The sequence below is a fragment of the Mytilus trossulus genome, chromosome 2, assembly GCF_036588685.1.
Source record: "Mytilus trossulus isolate FHL-02 chromosome 2, PNRI_Mtr1.1.1.hap1, whole genome shotgun sequence".
Lineage (NCBI taxonomy): Eukaryota > Metazoa > Mollusca > Bivalvia > Mytilida > Mytilidae > Mytilus > Mytilus trossulus.
This window is the reverse complement of record NC_086374.1, coordinates 81,608,343-81,626,483: the sequence shown is the minus strand read 5'-3', so window position 1 is coordinate 81,626,483 and position 18,141 is coordinate 81,608,343. Positions and strand designations below refer to the sequence as shown.

Genomic DNA, 18,141 nt, shown 5'->3' with positions numbered 1-18,141 from the left:
TTTTATTCTCAAATCTGGAATCCCATTTGTATTCCCCGTGGGACAGATTTGCCCTTGTAGTATGGAACACTTTTTTTTCTATGACGTCATCATAACGTCATAAAAAAATGCATAAAGGACTGTAGAAACCTTTCTGTCAAATAATGGAAAAAAATGTTTTTCAAAATATTAAATAGTTTAGACGAAAATCATAGTTTAGTGGTTACAATAAATAAAATATGTTACGCGGGACAAGCCTAAACATAGCCGGTTTTTTAAAAAGCGAAGCGTGTCGCATGCAGCATAATATTAAACATGCATTATTGTTACATTAAAAAAAACGGCAATGTACGATGGGACTAGTAATATGTACTAAATAATAAAAGTTGAAAACATTTATTTTATATTATTTTACAATACATACAATTATAACATACAATACACATCCAGTAAGTGGTTTTTGGAGCATTTTAAAGTTCGACAAATTTTGTCGAGCCTTCGACTTTAGTCGAAAAAGCGAGACATAGCGATCCTACTTTCCGTCGGCGTCGGCGTCGTCGTCGGCGTCGTCCACAAATATTCACGCTGTGGTTAAAGTTTTTAAAATTTTAATAACTTTCTTAAACTATACTGGATTTCTACCAAACTTGGACAGAAGCTTGTTTATGATCATAAGATAGTATCCAGAAGTGAATTTTGTAAAAATAAAATTCCATTTTTTCAGTATTTTACTTATAATTGGACTTAGTTTTTCTGCTGGGAAACATTACATTCACTCTGTGGTTAAAGTTTTTAAAATTTGAATAACTTTCGTAAACTATCCTGGGTTTGTACCAAACTTGGACAGAAGCTTGTTTATGATCATAAGATAGTATCCAGAAGTAAATTTTTTAAAAATAAATTTCCATTTTTTCCGTATTTTACTTATAAATGAACTTAGTTTTTCTGCCGGGAAACATTACATTCACTCTGTGGTTAAAGTTTTTGAAATTTTAATAACTTTCTTAAACTATACTTGATTTCTACCAAACTTGGACAGAAGCTTGTTTATGATCATAAGATAGTATCCAGAAGTAAATTTTTTAAAAATAAATTTCAATTTTTTCAGTATTTTACTTTTAAATGGACTTAGATTTTCTGCCAGGAAACAACACATGCACTTTGTAGTTAAAGTTTGATTTTTTTTAATAACTTTCTTCTTTCCTATACCATTTTGGATTTGTACCAAACTTGGACAGAAGCTTTTTACGATCAAAAGATAGTATCAACAGGAATAATTTTATTGATTTTTTTCCTCATTTTTGTTGAGCCTGTGATTAACAGCAAAAGTAGGCGAGACACTGGGTTCCGCGGAACCCTTACGAATTTTTTTTATAAAACCTCTCCAAACAATATTTGTATGTAGGTATATAGATTTAAAAAAAAGGGAAAAAGTTACCTTTGGTTTAGGCTCAATCTGATTTTGAAACGAAATACGTCCTCCATGGATACATGTATACAGAAGTTCACAGTTAGCAAACTTTGCTTATATACTAGTATCATTTTTTCAGAACTGCGTTTGTATAGTTGTATGACATTTGTGTCTTGTTATTAAATCAGTTTCGTTTCAAACCAATCCAAAGTTTTAAAATTTTCACCCAAAACTAAATTGGTAATAGGAATCTCTTCATCTTTTGTTCAAAGTATAATAACAGTTATGAGAGTAGGTGTGCAGTTAAATACTGAGAAAAGGACATTTCTCTCGGCCCGACTCGGTTCCCAACAACAAACCATTGAACTATAATTTTCGCCTTTGACACTACTTATCTTAAATAAAATTGAGAATGGAAATTGGGAATGTGTCAACTTAAAAGTGACAACAACCCGACTATAGAGCAGACAACAGCTGAAGGCAACAATGGGTCTTCAATGTAGCGAGAAACTCCCGTACCCAGAGGCGTCCTCCAGCAAGACCCTTAACAAATATGTATACTAGTTCAGTGATATTGGACGCTAAGCGAAACTCCGAATTATACACAAGGAACTAAAATTAAAAATCATACAAGGCTAACAGAGGTCAGAGGTTCCTGACTTGAGATAGCATGATCTTAAAGAACATCAAAACCATTACGAAAAACTAATCAAACACAATGTGTTGAATAATAATATTTATTATTTGTCATTATTACAAGTATTATTAGGTACATATGAAAGAATTCAGCAACAAAACTATAGATTTACATTTAATAAATCCAGCGTATATTGTTGTTTTTCATGTAACAATAACCGGCAATGTAACCGCAGCCTCAATAATTATTGTTACATTCGTATTTTTATTATTGTTACATTTCCATGTAACCGTAGCCAGTGCCAATAAAAATACCAAACGAATGCGGAAGATGTTCATAAAATAGAAAATAAAAAATAGGCTGACAAAAGTTTTGTTTTGAATAGGCGTATTGTAAACCAACTGTACATTTCGAGACCCATTTAATTTTACGACTTTCGCGGTTAGGAAAATAATACTTTTTATGACTTACGGTAATCGAAAATATGGAATAGACAACGAAAATTAGAAAATCCCGGAAAAGTCGACTGACAATTCACTATTGCTATACTCTTATTAAAGTATCCGTGAAAATAAGTTGGTTAACAAGAGTTATTTCTACATACCGTCATCGGGATCGTCAGGCCCCGAGGTTACTAATCCTTTAGTTGTTTCTAGTTGTGAATTAGTGGCACGATCATTATCCAAATCCGTAGTCCTAATTATATTTGCCAAAGAAAAATTCAAGAAAACAAGAGCTACTACAAAACATTGTGTAATCATCTTTACACAGATATTGTTTGAAGTAAACTTAGAACATCTTGTGCTTATGAATCAATGTTGTACGTACATGAATCATAAAATTTCAATAATAAACAGGAAGAAATCACCATAAAAAGTTAATCGCTTCTGTTAAAATCATTTCGACTTGACGTTTTTCAGACACGCAGTGTAACCATACATAAATTATTATGAATCTTAGTAAACATCAGTCAAAGGATATTTACATGATAGTACCGAGTGCTTATGACTACAGCGATGACTACAGCGATGATTCAATTTCTTTAATTTGCCAAATTGTAAAGTTCTACCACCATAAATCTCTAAACGAGTGTAAGCTTACTGCGTTGTAAAGTTTGACTGTTAAAACTGAATGGGTCTCACTCATGCAAAACAAACTGAATGTGAAACTAAGTTTGCTACACAAATGAAAAATAAAAAACTAAAACTAAATGTATCCGAATTTTTCGAAAAAAATACTGAACTAAAATAACAAGTAAAATCACAAAAATACTGAACTACGAGGAAAATTCTAAAGGGAAAGTCCCTCATCAAATGGCAAAATCAAAAGCTCAAACACATCAAACATAAAGATAACAACTGTCATATTCCTGACTTTGGTACATGTATTTTCTTTTAAAGAAAACGGCGAATTAAACCTAGTTTTAAAACTAACTAAACCAATCACTTGTATGATAGTCGCATCAAAGTCCATTATATTGACAACAATGTATGAACAAAACAAACAGACACAATAGATAAAAATGTCCAAAATAGGGGTACAGAAAGGTCAACATTGAATTATATTCTTAATCATTATAAAAGCAAACATATATGCAACAAAGAGGCATAAAATGACATACACTAACAATGGCTAGGGGATGTATAACTACACAGCAACCTCATACATGTATCAAAGTAATAAAAATAGGGCATAATGTATTGTATGGAGTGGAGTATTGGAGTGGAGTGTTGAAGTGAACTTTTGGAGTGAGATTTTGGAGTGAAATTTGATGAAAAATTTTGAAGTGAAGAATTCAAAAACAAACTATACTGAAATAGAAATAAAAAAATGCATGCAGTGAAGTATTCGAATAATAATGTTTCGAATAATTATGTGAACGACCTCATATTAACAGTCCTTTATAAATAATGTCAAATTCTCCTGATCTACTGATGCATTACTAAGAGTTATATAATTATTTAGCATTGTGATTTCCAAATCTCTTAAGAATCTGGCAGCATCCTCATTAGGAGAATTTTACATGCTCGTGTATTAGGTTTAGTCCCCATTTCCATTCTTTATTATATTATATTATTTTGTTAAATGAACAAAAAATCTTCACATTAACATGTTTAAAAGTATCATATTAATTGTTTTTTCAGAAAATGTTTTTAGACATAATTTGTAAAACACGTTTGAGCCAAACTTTGTAAATTTATTTTCTGAAATCAGTATTTGTTTTGCAACATATATGTTATATGGTCAAGTAAAGAGTGTTAAGATTTCTAGATTATTATTTTCATGAACTTAATTAAGCAGACTGTCTAAATGACAGTTAAATTTAATGCATTGATGCAGCTGTGATCTAACTCGTCACATCCTCTATATTTTATGACTTTGTTTATTTATATTCTGTCCCTATATTTGATAAAATGGCAAATTACTCCCCTAATATGAGATTTGTCAATGACCTTATCATTCGGCAATAGGAATTTGAGAACTATGCACAACTTTGTTTTCAAAAAGTCAACAGCCTCTGAATAGAATTGTCAATATTCAGTATTTGTTTTTATACAATAGAGTTGTGTTGGCATTTTAGAACAGTAGGTTTATAAGTAAGCCTCAGTTACCCTCTGAAAAAATAAAATAAAATTGAGAATGGAAATGGGGAATGTGTCAAAGAGACAACAACCCGACCAAAATAAAAAAAACACAACAGCAGAAGGTCACCAACAGGTCTTCAATGTAGCGAGAAATTCCCGCACCCGGAGGCGTCCTTCAGCTGGCCCCTAAACAAATATATACTAGTTCAGTGATAATGAACGCCATACTAATTTCCAAATTGTACACAAGAAACTAAAATTTAAATAATACAAGACTAACAAAGGTAAAAGCATAACAATACGCACATTAAAATTCAGTTCAAGAGAAGTCCGAGTCTGATGTCAGAAGATGTAACCAAAGAAAATAAACAAAATGACAATAATACATAAATAACAACAGACTACTAGCAGTTAACTGACATGCCAGCTCCAGACTTCAATTAAACTGACTGAAAGATTATGATTTCATCATATGAACATCAGGCACAATCCTTCCCGTAAGGGGTTTAGTATCATACCATCATAACATATATGAGAAGAACATAACCCGTGTCATGCCAACAACTGTTTTTAGAATAAATGTGTTTAGTTCCGACGCAAAGACCTTATCAGTGACTCAATATTAACGCCAAAATATGCAATCTTTAATGACTTGACAACAGTATCGTAATTATATCCCTTCTTAATAAGTCTATTCAAAGGTTTTGTAAGTTTATGAGGTGAATACTGACACCTTTGTGCTTTATAAAGAATATTTCCATAAAAAATTGGATGTGAAATACCTGAACGTATAAAAAGTCTGCATGTTGAGCTATATTTACGAATGATGTCTTTATACCGATGATAAAATTTAGTAAATGTTTTGACTAGTTTGTGATATCGAAAACCCTGGTGTAATAATTTTTCAGTAATACATAAATTTCTCTCGTTAAAATCTAAAACATTGTTACATACACGAGCGAATCGTACAAGTTGAGATATATAAACACCGTAAGATGGTGACAAGGGAACGTCACCATCTAAAAACGGATAATTAACGATAGGAAATGAAAAATCATCCCTTTTATCATAAATTTTAGTATTCAGCTTTCCGTTAGTGATATAGATATCAAGATCGAGGAAAGGGCAGTGGTCATTGTTAGTATTAGCTTTATTTAAAGTGAGTTCACCAGGATAAATTTCATTAATATACATACTGAAGTCGTCATTATTGAGAGCCAACATATCATCCAAATATCTAAAAGTATTATTAAATTTGTTTATCAGATGTTGTTTTGATGGGTCTTTGCTTATTTTTGTCATAAATTGTAACTCGTAACAATACAAAAAGAGGTCCGCAATAAGTGGTGCACAGTTAGTCCCCATTGGAATTCCGATAATCTGACGATATACGGAATCCCCAAAGCGAACAAAAATATTATCTAGTAAAAATTCAAGGGCATATATAGTATCAAAGCATGTCCAATTAACATAGTTTTTTTGTTTATTGCTACTAAAAAATGACCTAAAAGAGTTTGAACATATATATTCACATTCTGATTTTTTGAATGCCCATTTAATTAGGTGTGTGAATTTTTTCTTAATGAGAATGTGAGGCAATGTGGTATACAGGGTAGAAAAATCAAAACTTTGAACAGATTCAAAATCACCAATATAAGCATGCAATTTATCAAGTACTTCCAACGAGTTCTTGACACTCCAAAAGTAATTTATTCCACTTTTTTCGAAGGCCTTATTTGAACAATTTATTATAAGGTTTTTAATTGTACCAAGTGTGCTGGTAAGAATAATAGACAATTTAGTAGTTGAACAATGGCTTGAAGACGAAATAAATCTATATTTGTAAGGGGTTTTGTGTAGCTTCGGAAGCCAATACATAGTAGGAACTTTCATTGTATTTGGCTCTGCTTGTAAAGCGGTGGCTAAAAGTTTATGTTTGTTACAGATTTCGTTTTCTGAAAATGGAGTCAGTTGGAATGTTGGTGAATTGGTGATTTCCTTTTTCAGAACCTCGATGTAAAATTTACGTCAAACAATAATAATATTATTAGCAGCTTTATCGGCCGGGACAAAAACAAATTCCTTTGCTAGTTCTTTTAGTTTATGTTTGATACGAGAAATATGTTTATTACGAATTTTATTCTTTGCACAAAGATATGAGCATTTTTATGATATTCTGGTTCAATGAGTTTTCCCAGATTTTTCCCATTAGGACTTTGAAATTCTGTGCAATTCAATGTGCACTTTGTCACCACAAGTCAAATGACACTCCCACAAGGTGAGTTAATGAGAGGAGCATATTTCATATTTTTAAATAAACATGACCAAATAATTATTCTGTGATCAAAATTTAAATCAATATTTTGCACTGTAACTTTTCTTTATTAATTTTCAATGAATACTTGTTCAAATAAACAAAACATTTAACCCCCTGACATTCTACTACTTCTAGAATAATATACTATATACTCTAAAATTTCACACAAAAAAAATCACTCCAAATCACTCCAACACTCCACTCCATAAAATACATTATGCCTAAAAATAGGCATATAGACAAAGCATATTAGCAAAAAAGAAAGACAAGAATACAAGAATTATCTGACCTTTCTGTGCGTGTGATAGGATATTTACCAGAAGATTTTAAACAATTTCCAGACTTCGAATACATTATTTATTTGAATAATTCCATATTCCTTGTCGATTTAACCAATATATGTTTTCAATACATAACACAATATTATCAAGTATTGTTTTCAGTTATTTTCAATTGGTAATCTGTACAATTGCTACTCGTAATTTATAATATACCTGGTTTGCTTGATACTAGTAACTGGTATTTTCCCCGAATCAAACCAGGTGCTCCGCAGGGCGCAGCTTTATACGACCCCAGTGGTTGAACCCTATACAGTTGGGTCAAATTTGGTCACAATATTCAAGCTTGGGTTATTCAAGGGAGGGTTGAGATCTCATAAACATGCTTAACCCCGACGCATTTTAGCGCCTGTCCCAAGTCAGGAGCCTCTGGCCTTTGTTAGGCTTGTATTTTTTTAATTTTAGTTTCTTGTGTACAATTCGGAAATTAGTATGGCGTTCATTATCACTGAACTAGTATATATTTGTTTAGGGGCCAGCTGAAGGACGCCTCCGGGTGCGGGAATTTCTCGCTACATTGAAGACCTGTTGGTGACCTTCTGCTGTTATTATTGTATTTTTTATATGGTCGGGTTGTTGTCTCTTTGACACATTCCCCATTTCCATTCTCAATTTTATTGATTCTGTCTGAATTTGGATTGTGATAAAATTTTTGACATAATATAGAATTTTGGCACACAATTAATGTGATCGAATATCTAACAAATCTATTGCACAATACTGTGCAATTGAAGATTTCTTCTTGAAACTTTTCAGAATTCGAAATTTGAAGCCCTTCAAAAAATGGCAAACAACCCCACCCCACCCACCCCCTACTTTTTGAAACCCCCGTGGAGCAATAACCCTTAAACTCAATCCCATGCTTTCCATTGCAGTATTAAAAATCTTGGTAGTACTATTTCAGAGAGATCCATGGACTTAAACACAAGTTATTGTCATGACTGTTTGGAAACTAAAAACATGCTTCTTTTTGGCCCCTAATTCCTACATATTTTGGGCAATTAACCCAAACCTTTATCCCAGCCTCCCCTTTGTTATATGGTACATTGTGGTACAATTTCAGAGAGATCCATACAATTGCACATACGTTATTGTCATGAAACTAGAAAAATGCTTGTTTTGACCCCTTTTTGGCCCTGAATTCCTAAACTATGGCCCTGTAACCCCTAAAATGAATCCAAACCTTCTACTTGTGGTATTAAACATTGCGGTATGATTTCAGAACAATTGAAATACTTCTACACAATTTATTATCCTGAAAATAGTTAAATGCTTGTTTTGGGCCCCTAATTTCTAATCACTTGGGACCAGCATCCCCAAAATCAATCCCAACCTTCCTTTTGTGGTATTGAACCTTCTGAAAAGATTTCATGAAGATCTATTCACTTAAACTAAAGTTATTATTCGGAAACAAAATAAATAAATTTTTTGGGTCGTATAAAAATGGGAGAGCTGAAAAAGTATAATAATGTTGTGGTTTATTGTGCCTCTCCAATTTTAGGAATCTTGTCAATTTTGTCAATGTCTTTTTCATGATTTTCAGTTCTGTTTTTTTGTTGATTGCATTTGTCATAACCACTTCATCTTAATTTTATATGCAGTTTACAAGACAAATTATGGTAATAAGTAATTGATCTTTTTTCTTTGAAATGCGATGGGAGTATTATGCTATACAATTAGATTTAACAAAATTTTTATGAAAACTACATGAAGAACACTATAATCAATTTAGATTTGCTTTTTTAATAATTCATTCTTGTTTGTTTTTAAAACAATGGGTCAATAGCTTTAAAATTATTACTTCAAAGCAATAAATTAAAATTAGATAAATTACATCGCTATGCGCAGCTGGATACGACCACAGATCGAGGTCCAACCATGAATATTTAGGGCAAATATGGACACAATATTCGCACTTGTATACAGGTCTGAATTTGGATTGTTATCAAATATAAGGCACATAATAGGTTTCTGACACAGAACAACTGTGTTCAAAGGAACTAAGAATTGATTATAGGATTGTAACTTTTTTTTTCAGGTGGAAATTTGCTTTCAAGGACATGGCATGATGCTTTCACTGCTTTGAGACAAGGTCTATTTTGGGGGAGTTACCCCATCAATCAAAGCAATATTTAAGCTTGTTATAGAATCAAAATTTCTTTCAGAAGAATTAAAAAGGTTACTAAATTAAAAAGATAAATATATATAAATTAATTTTAGATGTAACACATCTTCTGATTCACTGAAATTTTTTGGCTATCAGCTCATAGACATTTTGTTATGTGAGTGTTAACATTTTGTCATGATTCACTCCTTAAAAATTGAATTTAGAATTAAATTATAAGGAATGAGCTTATACTTTCTTCTGTTTATTAGAATTCACCTAAAATATGTGGTGCACACTTTTGAATAAACTGCTTTGCTGGTTATCTGTGTGCACCACATTTTTTAGGTTTTTTCTTCATAGACAGAAAAAAAATTTTTTGTCATTCCTCATACTTCTTTAAAACCATAAAAAATGTTGATTTCAAATGACACAAAGATCATATGTGAATTCAAGACACCTCCGAGTTTGTATTTATAAAGCAACAAGTGCCACATGTGGAGCAGATGCTGCCTATCCTTTTTGGAAACATATGTTCATGTCTTGCTTTTGGTGGGGTTCTTAGTCATCAGATTTCTATATTATGTTTTGTATAATATAGTTTGTCTTTTGGTAATTTTTCGTTTTTTAAGCTGTATCTTAGACATTGGCATACGATTTTGAATATCCCTTTGGTATCTTCCATCTCTCTAAATCAAATACACAACATAAAGTGTTTGGTTCATTCAACCAAAGAGGTGTTTTAACTTATCTAATTTGAAATACCTTTTACACAATTGCTAATTAAGTCTTGAACATCTAAATTGAGTGGAAGTTTCTTTAAAGATTTTGGTAATAAGGAATTATGACTGGTTTCTTGAATCAATAAAATTTTACAAAAATAAACAAGTTTTAGTCTTGTTTTATTATGTGTTTGATTGCAATCCCTTTGATGTTCAACACACAACTATTAAACAAACATTTCTAACTTTTAATGTTTCCATAAACTGCATGTATTTATCAAACTTTACAAGTTCAATTCAAAATAAAATATGTGAAACAGCATCTTCTTACTTTAGGTTCAGGTAGACTGATGTTTATTAACACTTTCAGCACTATAAGTTATTTTGTGGCATTAAGTTTTTCTTGGTGGAGGATCAAAGTGCCCGGAGAGAGAACCATGACCCTTAACAGAAAAACTGACTTTCCTAGTCAATTTAGATTGGGTTGAACCCACAGCCTCAAGTGCTGACAGTATAATGATAAGTAGTTTGACTACTTAGACCACTCAGCCACTGAGGTCCATGTTCAGGTAGAGTAATCAGCAGGGATTGAAGGGAATTTTGTGTGGTTGTCTAAAAAACCCTCCTAGTATTAACTTCAGAAAATATCCTCATTGTGGTTAAGTTTTATTAGGCCAACATGTTTATCCACTAGAGCAGAGACACCAGGACATGTGTACACAATGTCTATATCTTATTTAAACATTATAACAAATCCAATATTTGGTCTTAATAAATATTTTTTTATACAAATAATAAAATAACAATGTAAATATTTAATCCTTGAAGATGCCCAGTCTTGTTGGTCAAAATGTTGGTACAGCATGTGCCTTCTAAAGGAAAAGTTCCACTGGGGAAAAAATCTTTCCACGTAAGAGTAGGTTTATATCTGCAGCTTGGTACTCTGACCTTTAAGAATATTCTATCTCCTGGTGGCTGCAAAAGAAAAAAACATTTCAATATATATATACCAAAATGAATTTGTTTTTTCAAAATTTAACCTCAGCTGCAGATCCTTTACTTGCACTTTTATTTTTTAATTAAGACTGTAAAATGATAAGTAAGACTAAAATATACATGCCCCACGTTAATAACCTGTTAAATAAGTGCATTTTACATATATTTTATGTTGTTTAGCCTTAAAAAAGGTCAACAAATTTTGTTTGCCCAGCTTATATCAGCAAAAGATTATATTCCATGCCCGTCTTTCAAAAATCCTGGATCTGCTCCTGAACATAGGTGTTTACAATAATTGTTAGCAGACTGGGTGAGTGAGTAAATGTAAGTTAGACACACAGTGATCTGCATATAACGTTTGCCAAAGAACTTGTTTAGTACATAGTACGTATTAGTTCAGAGAGGACTTTATGGATAAGCAATTTATGCTTTTTATTTCCATTTATTGATCCTGAGAGCGAGACTGGAAGAGATAACTGTGTAGAAATTTTCCTAGATGTCTATTACACTAAATCTATGCAATAAAGAACATAGATGTGAGATAACAACAAATAACTAAGACATACTGTCATAACTTGTCCGGCATTCTAAAAGTAGTTTGTTTTAATAACATGTATAACTGGAAAAATTAAAAGGCTCTATGACATAACCATGAGATTTAAATATGGTAGGAGAACATAAAATCAGTATAGCTTACGAGCATTTAGGACATGTATAAAACACAGTCTGTCCTTCATCTGCAGATCTTGTTTGCATGGTAGTATAAACCATACCATCATTACCACACTGTGTACACTTCTTGTCTGCCTACAAATAAAATACACATGTATATATTTTATGACAGGTTACAAATATCAACAACTAGTCATAATTTAAATAATTGTGATTAAACAATAAATAGATAGTTTTAGTTTTGTTTTTGTTGTGCTGTTTCACCACTGTCCTAGGTTAGGTGTTGGTTGAGCGCTCACAAACATGATTATAAACTGACACACAGTGTACATGGTGTATAGAAGTACAAAAATGTACAGTTCATCAAACTCAGTATTCTCTACCAATAAAAATCTTACTTATTTTTGTGTGTAATGTAGATTTGTCATACATATGTAAATGTTTTGATATAACAACATTATTATAAAAATAATTATTTTAATTTGAAGTATTTTCAAAAGCCATTATAATTTCTAAATGAATTTACAAAATTATATCAAAATTTATCATTTGAATAAAAGATCATATATATAACATATTGAATTAATTTATTCCGACTAAATTGGTGTAGTGTTCAAGACTGTCTATAAGTGGACAAGACAACATACCATGGGTCCTTTCAGTTCTTTTTCTGCCTTGATCTCAGATGCTGCCTCTTTAATGTCTGCTTCATTAAATATTATTGTTGAATTTATCTCAATTCCATCAAATTCTGCAAGTAAAATATAAGATATATTTGTATTCCATTAGGTGGAATATCATGAATATAAAAAAATAAGCTCTGTTTCCTACCATAAGTTGTGTGAAGAGTTCTGTCCCATTTAAAATGAACAATATTTTTTCTTGAGATCCATAAAATAATATAATCTTCGAGTTCTTACTTGATATTTGGAATCAAAAATAAAACAGAGGGTTCATATGATTGACACATGGTGGAGTTTTTTGTTGTTGCTAATTCTATGAAATCCTTCTTTCAACAGAAGTCGGATCATGAAAATCATGAATTTCAAATAAAAAAACTCAACTGAGCACAATGACCATAAAACAATGTAGAAAGACTTCTGTTATACAATAGGAGACAACTCATGACGGAGAATATTTCTCTCAACTCACAATTCATACCGAGTCAGGTTCACATATCAAATCAATATTACAATTGGCAAGTCCTTAAAACCTTACACAAAGCTTGTTTAATTGATTAGGACTGTTAGGGCTAACACTTATTAGACTTAAAAAGGTAACTAAAATTTTGGAGGTAGAGTTATCTTCCTTTAGTCATTCATGATTTTATTTTTTGACAAGACATATTAAATGACAAATTTTTCTGAATTGCTGTTGTCAACTATAGAGAAATATCATTTTCACATAATTTTAACCATGAATATGTTGTTGTGTTTTTGGTCAAAGGCTTAAGATCATTACACGTATTAATAATTCTCAAAAAATTACATCTAAGTGACTTTCACATTATCTCCCTTTTTTTAACATTTCTAAATAATGAATTTTGTGTCTTACTGGTTTTAATATTGATACATCTCTCTAAAGTGTAATCTAAATTGTCATGATTGTAGGTGTTGACTAACAATAATTACAATTCGTATTCAGATTATCTGTCCCAGCAAACATATAACATCAATTTCTAGAAAAAAATGTGTTACATCCTATAACATATTTCATGAAGCTCCTGTAATCATGGTAATCAAGATAAATGTAAAATAGTCTGTCCCACATTCTGGACAGAGATCACATACCTTCTACTCTTATTTCATATTGACATTTTTTACATGAAACCAAGTCTTGTAGCCCTGGTAAAGGTAACACTGTTCCACATTCTGGACAAAAATCAAGGTCACTTTTAAACACAGCTCTTTTCTTTCCTGACATTCTACTAGATACTTAAATCTGCAAATAAATACACATCTGACGACATTAATAATTTGATACCTTAAGTTCTTAATTTTGAAAAGGCAATAATAACCATGATAACTACTGAACTAGTGCCCAGTATATATTAGAATAACTATATGAATTCTGCTATTAGTTATAGAAATATTCAATGAGCTGATGAGTGACTGAACAACAAATTAATTCATATATGCACATAGTGCACGAGTTAACTGTCAGTGTTGTTCGGTCACGAGTTGAATATTTGAATTCTTATTTAGTTATTCTTTTTATTACAAAAAGTAGCATTGGCAAATGACTTTTTTTTTTTTAATTCTAAAAGTTGAAAGACATTTTCTTCAACAAACTATAACTTTAAAATTCACTAATACATGTACTTTATTCGATATCAATGCACCAAAACGTGCACAATTAAATTCCCTTTCCGAAATGCTAAACAGTTAATAAATCGGACCAACAACCAAAGAGATACCATTTTAAATCCTGGTGGTGACAATTAAAATTGTCATGATTGTAGAGTAGATACATGCTCTCCAGTTACATTTGGCGCCCAACGTAAAAATCCATGAAGGTTATCTGGAGTATAGCCAGGGTTTGTGTTGTTAAGAGACATATATATATTTAAAAGATATGATGACTCTTTTGGTGGGGGAATATATAGTGTAGCAGGGTTTTAATTCCCCTCCTTAGTACAGGTAGAACAAATTAGAAAGCCAGTCTTAATCAACTGAGCTAGAGAATCCATTCCTTGGCTTGGGTTAATGCAATGACTGTCACGGAAGCGACCGGGGTTGGAATACACCTAATCGCTATTTATTCCATTCCGGATAAGTTCTAAAATTACACAACTTTTTCATCCAGTTGAAGCTATCTGGGACCCTGTTTAAACAATTCACCATGCATGATACTTTTTAATGAGACCTGTTTAAACTACCATTAATACTTCAAACAGAATATTTTTTTACTTCAATTTTAATTTCGGAAAAAGTGGACCATACTATATCAAAGTTTCTTGATAATCACTTTCTAAAGTTTATTCTCCCGCAGCTCTCTCCTGATGTCCTCCATTTTTCGGTGAACTAAACAGGAAGGTGTAAAAATGTCTGTTTTTTTCCCAGAATGGACTAAATAGCGATAAGGTGTATCCCGGTGGTGACGATAAAAATTTGTAGAGTAAATAAATGCTCTCATGTTACAAGTGGGTCTCATTGGGGTCTAAGCGTGACGCGGGATTGCTGATTTTTTATTGTGTCGTGAAAACCGTAAATAAGGTCTTGCGGGACCCGGGAAATGACAAAATAATGAGAATTGCTTACGTATATAGTGTAAGCGGGATACGGGAATCTGACAAAACAGTAAGCGGGATCCGGGATCAGAAACCTCCAATGCGACCCCCTTACAAAGTAAATGAACAATTGAGGATCTCAGCTAATATATAATTTTTATGATGTTGCTCAGTCTTTTACTAGATTAAGGGCCATGCCTTTAAAATGTTAATAGATTTTTTTTTTATTTAGCTTTTAAAAAAAAAGTTCAGGAATATTATGGGGACGAAGTCCCCAATTACGGTAGAAAAATCAATAAAAAAAAAAAAAAAAATCGGGAAAATTTCCCGAATTTTTCATTGTACTAATGAACTCAAAATCGTTATCTTTTTTTGTCAGATCTAGTTCCTGTTCCGGTTTTCCCGCATTTGCGCAAAATTCTGTCTTGTTTGCATGAGACTTTTATTTTTTTTTTTATTTATCAGTCTAGTAAGATATAAGATTGGATCTCAATGCAAATTCAATTTTAAGGATGTTCGCTGCTCAGTTTCAGAATAAATATTTTTTCATAAAACTAGTATGTATTGATAGGGAATAAATTGAGGAATCAAAATAGCAAAAAAGATATAGGGGTCCATGTGCTTGTTTTCGAGATATACGCCATTGGAATTTTGGCGGGAAAATGTTCTCTTTTGATTTTTCATTGCTTCATCATTAACCAGTTAACGTTCTCAAATACTATTAATAAATAAATAAAATGTTATAAGACATTTACAAATGACTTATTATTATACATGTAAAAGATTTATAAAAAGAAAAATGGGGGTTCATGGGGAAAATTTTTCAAGGCATTCAAATGGATAAAACCAGAGGTTTCCGAAAATCTGACAAAAAATCCAAAACATGACAAGCAGACATCCTTAAGGTTCATGTGGACCCTATGGCTAAAATGGCCGTATTTTCACCTCAAAATTTTCTCTGAGTACAGACAAACATGTGCATCTGGAAAAGTTTTAAGGCATAGCATGCCCTAGTTAAATATATTTCAAATGCATTGTAGGATTTAGAAAATTCATAACTTAACTGGATTTTACCGTACACTTTTTTTCGTCTCTGCAGAAGATGATAAAATTAACAAACAGCTGAGTTTACCTTGATATGGTCCACTCAGGTTAAAAAAAAAATTGTTGTTGGTACACAGTTTACATAACCAATTATTGTCCATCTAATGTCCATGTCAATTAAAAACGCTCACTTTAATTTTTACCTGTGGGGAAGTTCTCAAACCTGTTTCCCAACTTAGTTTATTTTGGCACCTTCTGGAGGAATGAAAAAAAGTGCACGGCAAAATCCTGGTAAGTTTTTATTTTTCTAAAACATAAAACATATTTAAAATTCATTTATCTAGGGCATGCTATGCCTGAATTCTTTTACAGATGCCAAGGTTTGTCTGTGCTCAGAGTAAATTTTGAGGTGAAAATACGGCCATTTTAGCCATAGGGTCCACATGAACCTTAATAATTGTTTGATATGAAAAAAACGTTACCTGATGAAAGCGTTTCTTTGTTTACATCGAATAGAACAGAACAGAACAGAACATATTTTATTTCCAATTAAGGGCCCACAAGGGGCATACAGAGCATACATGAATAAGGAAAAAGAATATTAATTTGATAGATACATACAATGTAGATACAAACATTATTTTACATACAGTAACAATACAATTACTAACTCATATTCACTTTAATAAATTTACCAACAGCATTAAGGACTTGATTGTCTTCACAGTTTAATAAATAAATAAATTTATGCTGATTATCCAGTAAAGAAAAATTTGGAATTCTTTGGCAAACAAAGTCAAAGAGAGCATCTCTATCTGATTTAGAATTTTCACAATTAGTTAAAAAATGGATTTCATCTTCAACACAGCCAGAGGAGCATTTTTTGCAAATTCTTTCATTTCGTGGAATATTTGAAAAACGTCCAACTTCAATTTGAAGCTTATGAGCAGAAATACGTAATTTGCATATAGATCTTCTTAAATCAAAGTCCTTTATTAAAGAAAGATAATTTTCATAACCAAAATTCTGCTTAAATTTCACATAATTAAACAGTTTTCCATCAGAAGCTTTATTTTGGCTAGCATACCAATTGCTAATATATTTAGTGTGAATTAATTTGCTAGATATGTTCAAAAATTTATATTGTCCAAAATGTTTTACTTCTGGTTTAATTTCAAAAACTTCTAATACTTTCTTAGCAAATGAGTACCAAGAAGTTATGTTAGATTTGTGAAGCTCTTGGCTGCATTTATAAGCATCTTTCAATAGACTGAATTCAGTTGTAAGATTTTCAAATCTATACCAGTATTTTACAATTGACTTTACAATATCATAATGTAAGGGGAAACGCCCCAGTTCTGATAATACAGCAAAATTGACACTCCTTTTGTGTACACCAAGTATAAACTTAGAAAATTTAAGATGGAGATTCTCACACTTAAGATTTTTAAAAATATTTTCAAGATTAAATAAGGAAGACTGTAATTTATTACAAGAAACATTATAACCTCCCCATACCTCTGCATTATATAACAGAATGGGTTTAAGGGTATGATCAAAAATATGAACACAAGATTTTATTCCAGGAGACAAATTGATAAAATCCTTTCTAAGTTTATAGTAGGCCTTAAGAGCCTTATTATAAAGTTCAGTTTTAGCTAGATGAAAACTTCCAGATGCAGTAAAGTGAACACCCAAATATGACGTCATAACTTAAAGAACGTCACAGCTAATTCCCTAACAACAGAACCAAAATCGGGAACGTTACGTACGGTATTTCGGTTTCTTTTATCAACATGATTGAATTAAAAAAAATGATACATACAGACTTCGTCCCCATTCACAGGTTTTGCCTGCCTCATATTATAAGCTAATGGCAATAATGTATTAATTGAGCAACAATATGAAAATTCTTACATAAATTGAACACTGTTACTTGCAATTTCAAATGTGTTTTTATATGTCACGCAGTTTAATTCACATTGGAAAAATAAACTCTCACATGTTTAATGGGCGCAGACATCTTGGTTAATAAAAAGTAAGATTATTTAATTTTCTACTAGATAAAACGAAAAGTAAAAAGAAACACATTTTATATGGATAATAA

At 31.6% G+C, this 18,141-nt stretch overlaps 1 protein-coding gene across 2 annotated transcripts; it reads right to left on the bottom strand.

The window, feature by feature from the left end:
* Positions 1-10,329: 10,329 nt before the first annotated feature.
* LOC134708119 (DNA-directed RNA polymerase I subunit RPA12-like) lies at positions 10,330-18,062 on the bottom strand. 2 transcript variants are annotated; one of them, XM_063568422.1, is made up of 5 exons: positions 18,037-18,062; positions 13,552-13,702; positions 12,409-12,512; positions 11,787-11,896; positions 10,330-11,068 (listed from the first exon to the last, which is right to left on the bottom strand). In XM_063568422.1, exons 2-5 carry the CDS (start codon positions 13,682-13,684, stop codon positions 11,044-11,046), a joined length of 372 nt encoding a protein of 123 aa, XP_063424492.1. In that variant the 5' UTR covers positions 13,685-13,702; positions 18,037-18,062; the 3' UTR covers positions 10,330-11,043. The 2 variants fall into 2 exon arrangements, with proteins under 2 accessions (XP_063424492.1, XP_063424491.1); XM_063568421.1 differs by having other exon boundaries at positions 17,952-18,056.
* Positions 18,063-18,141: the final 79 nt, after the last annotated feature.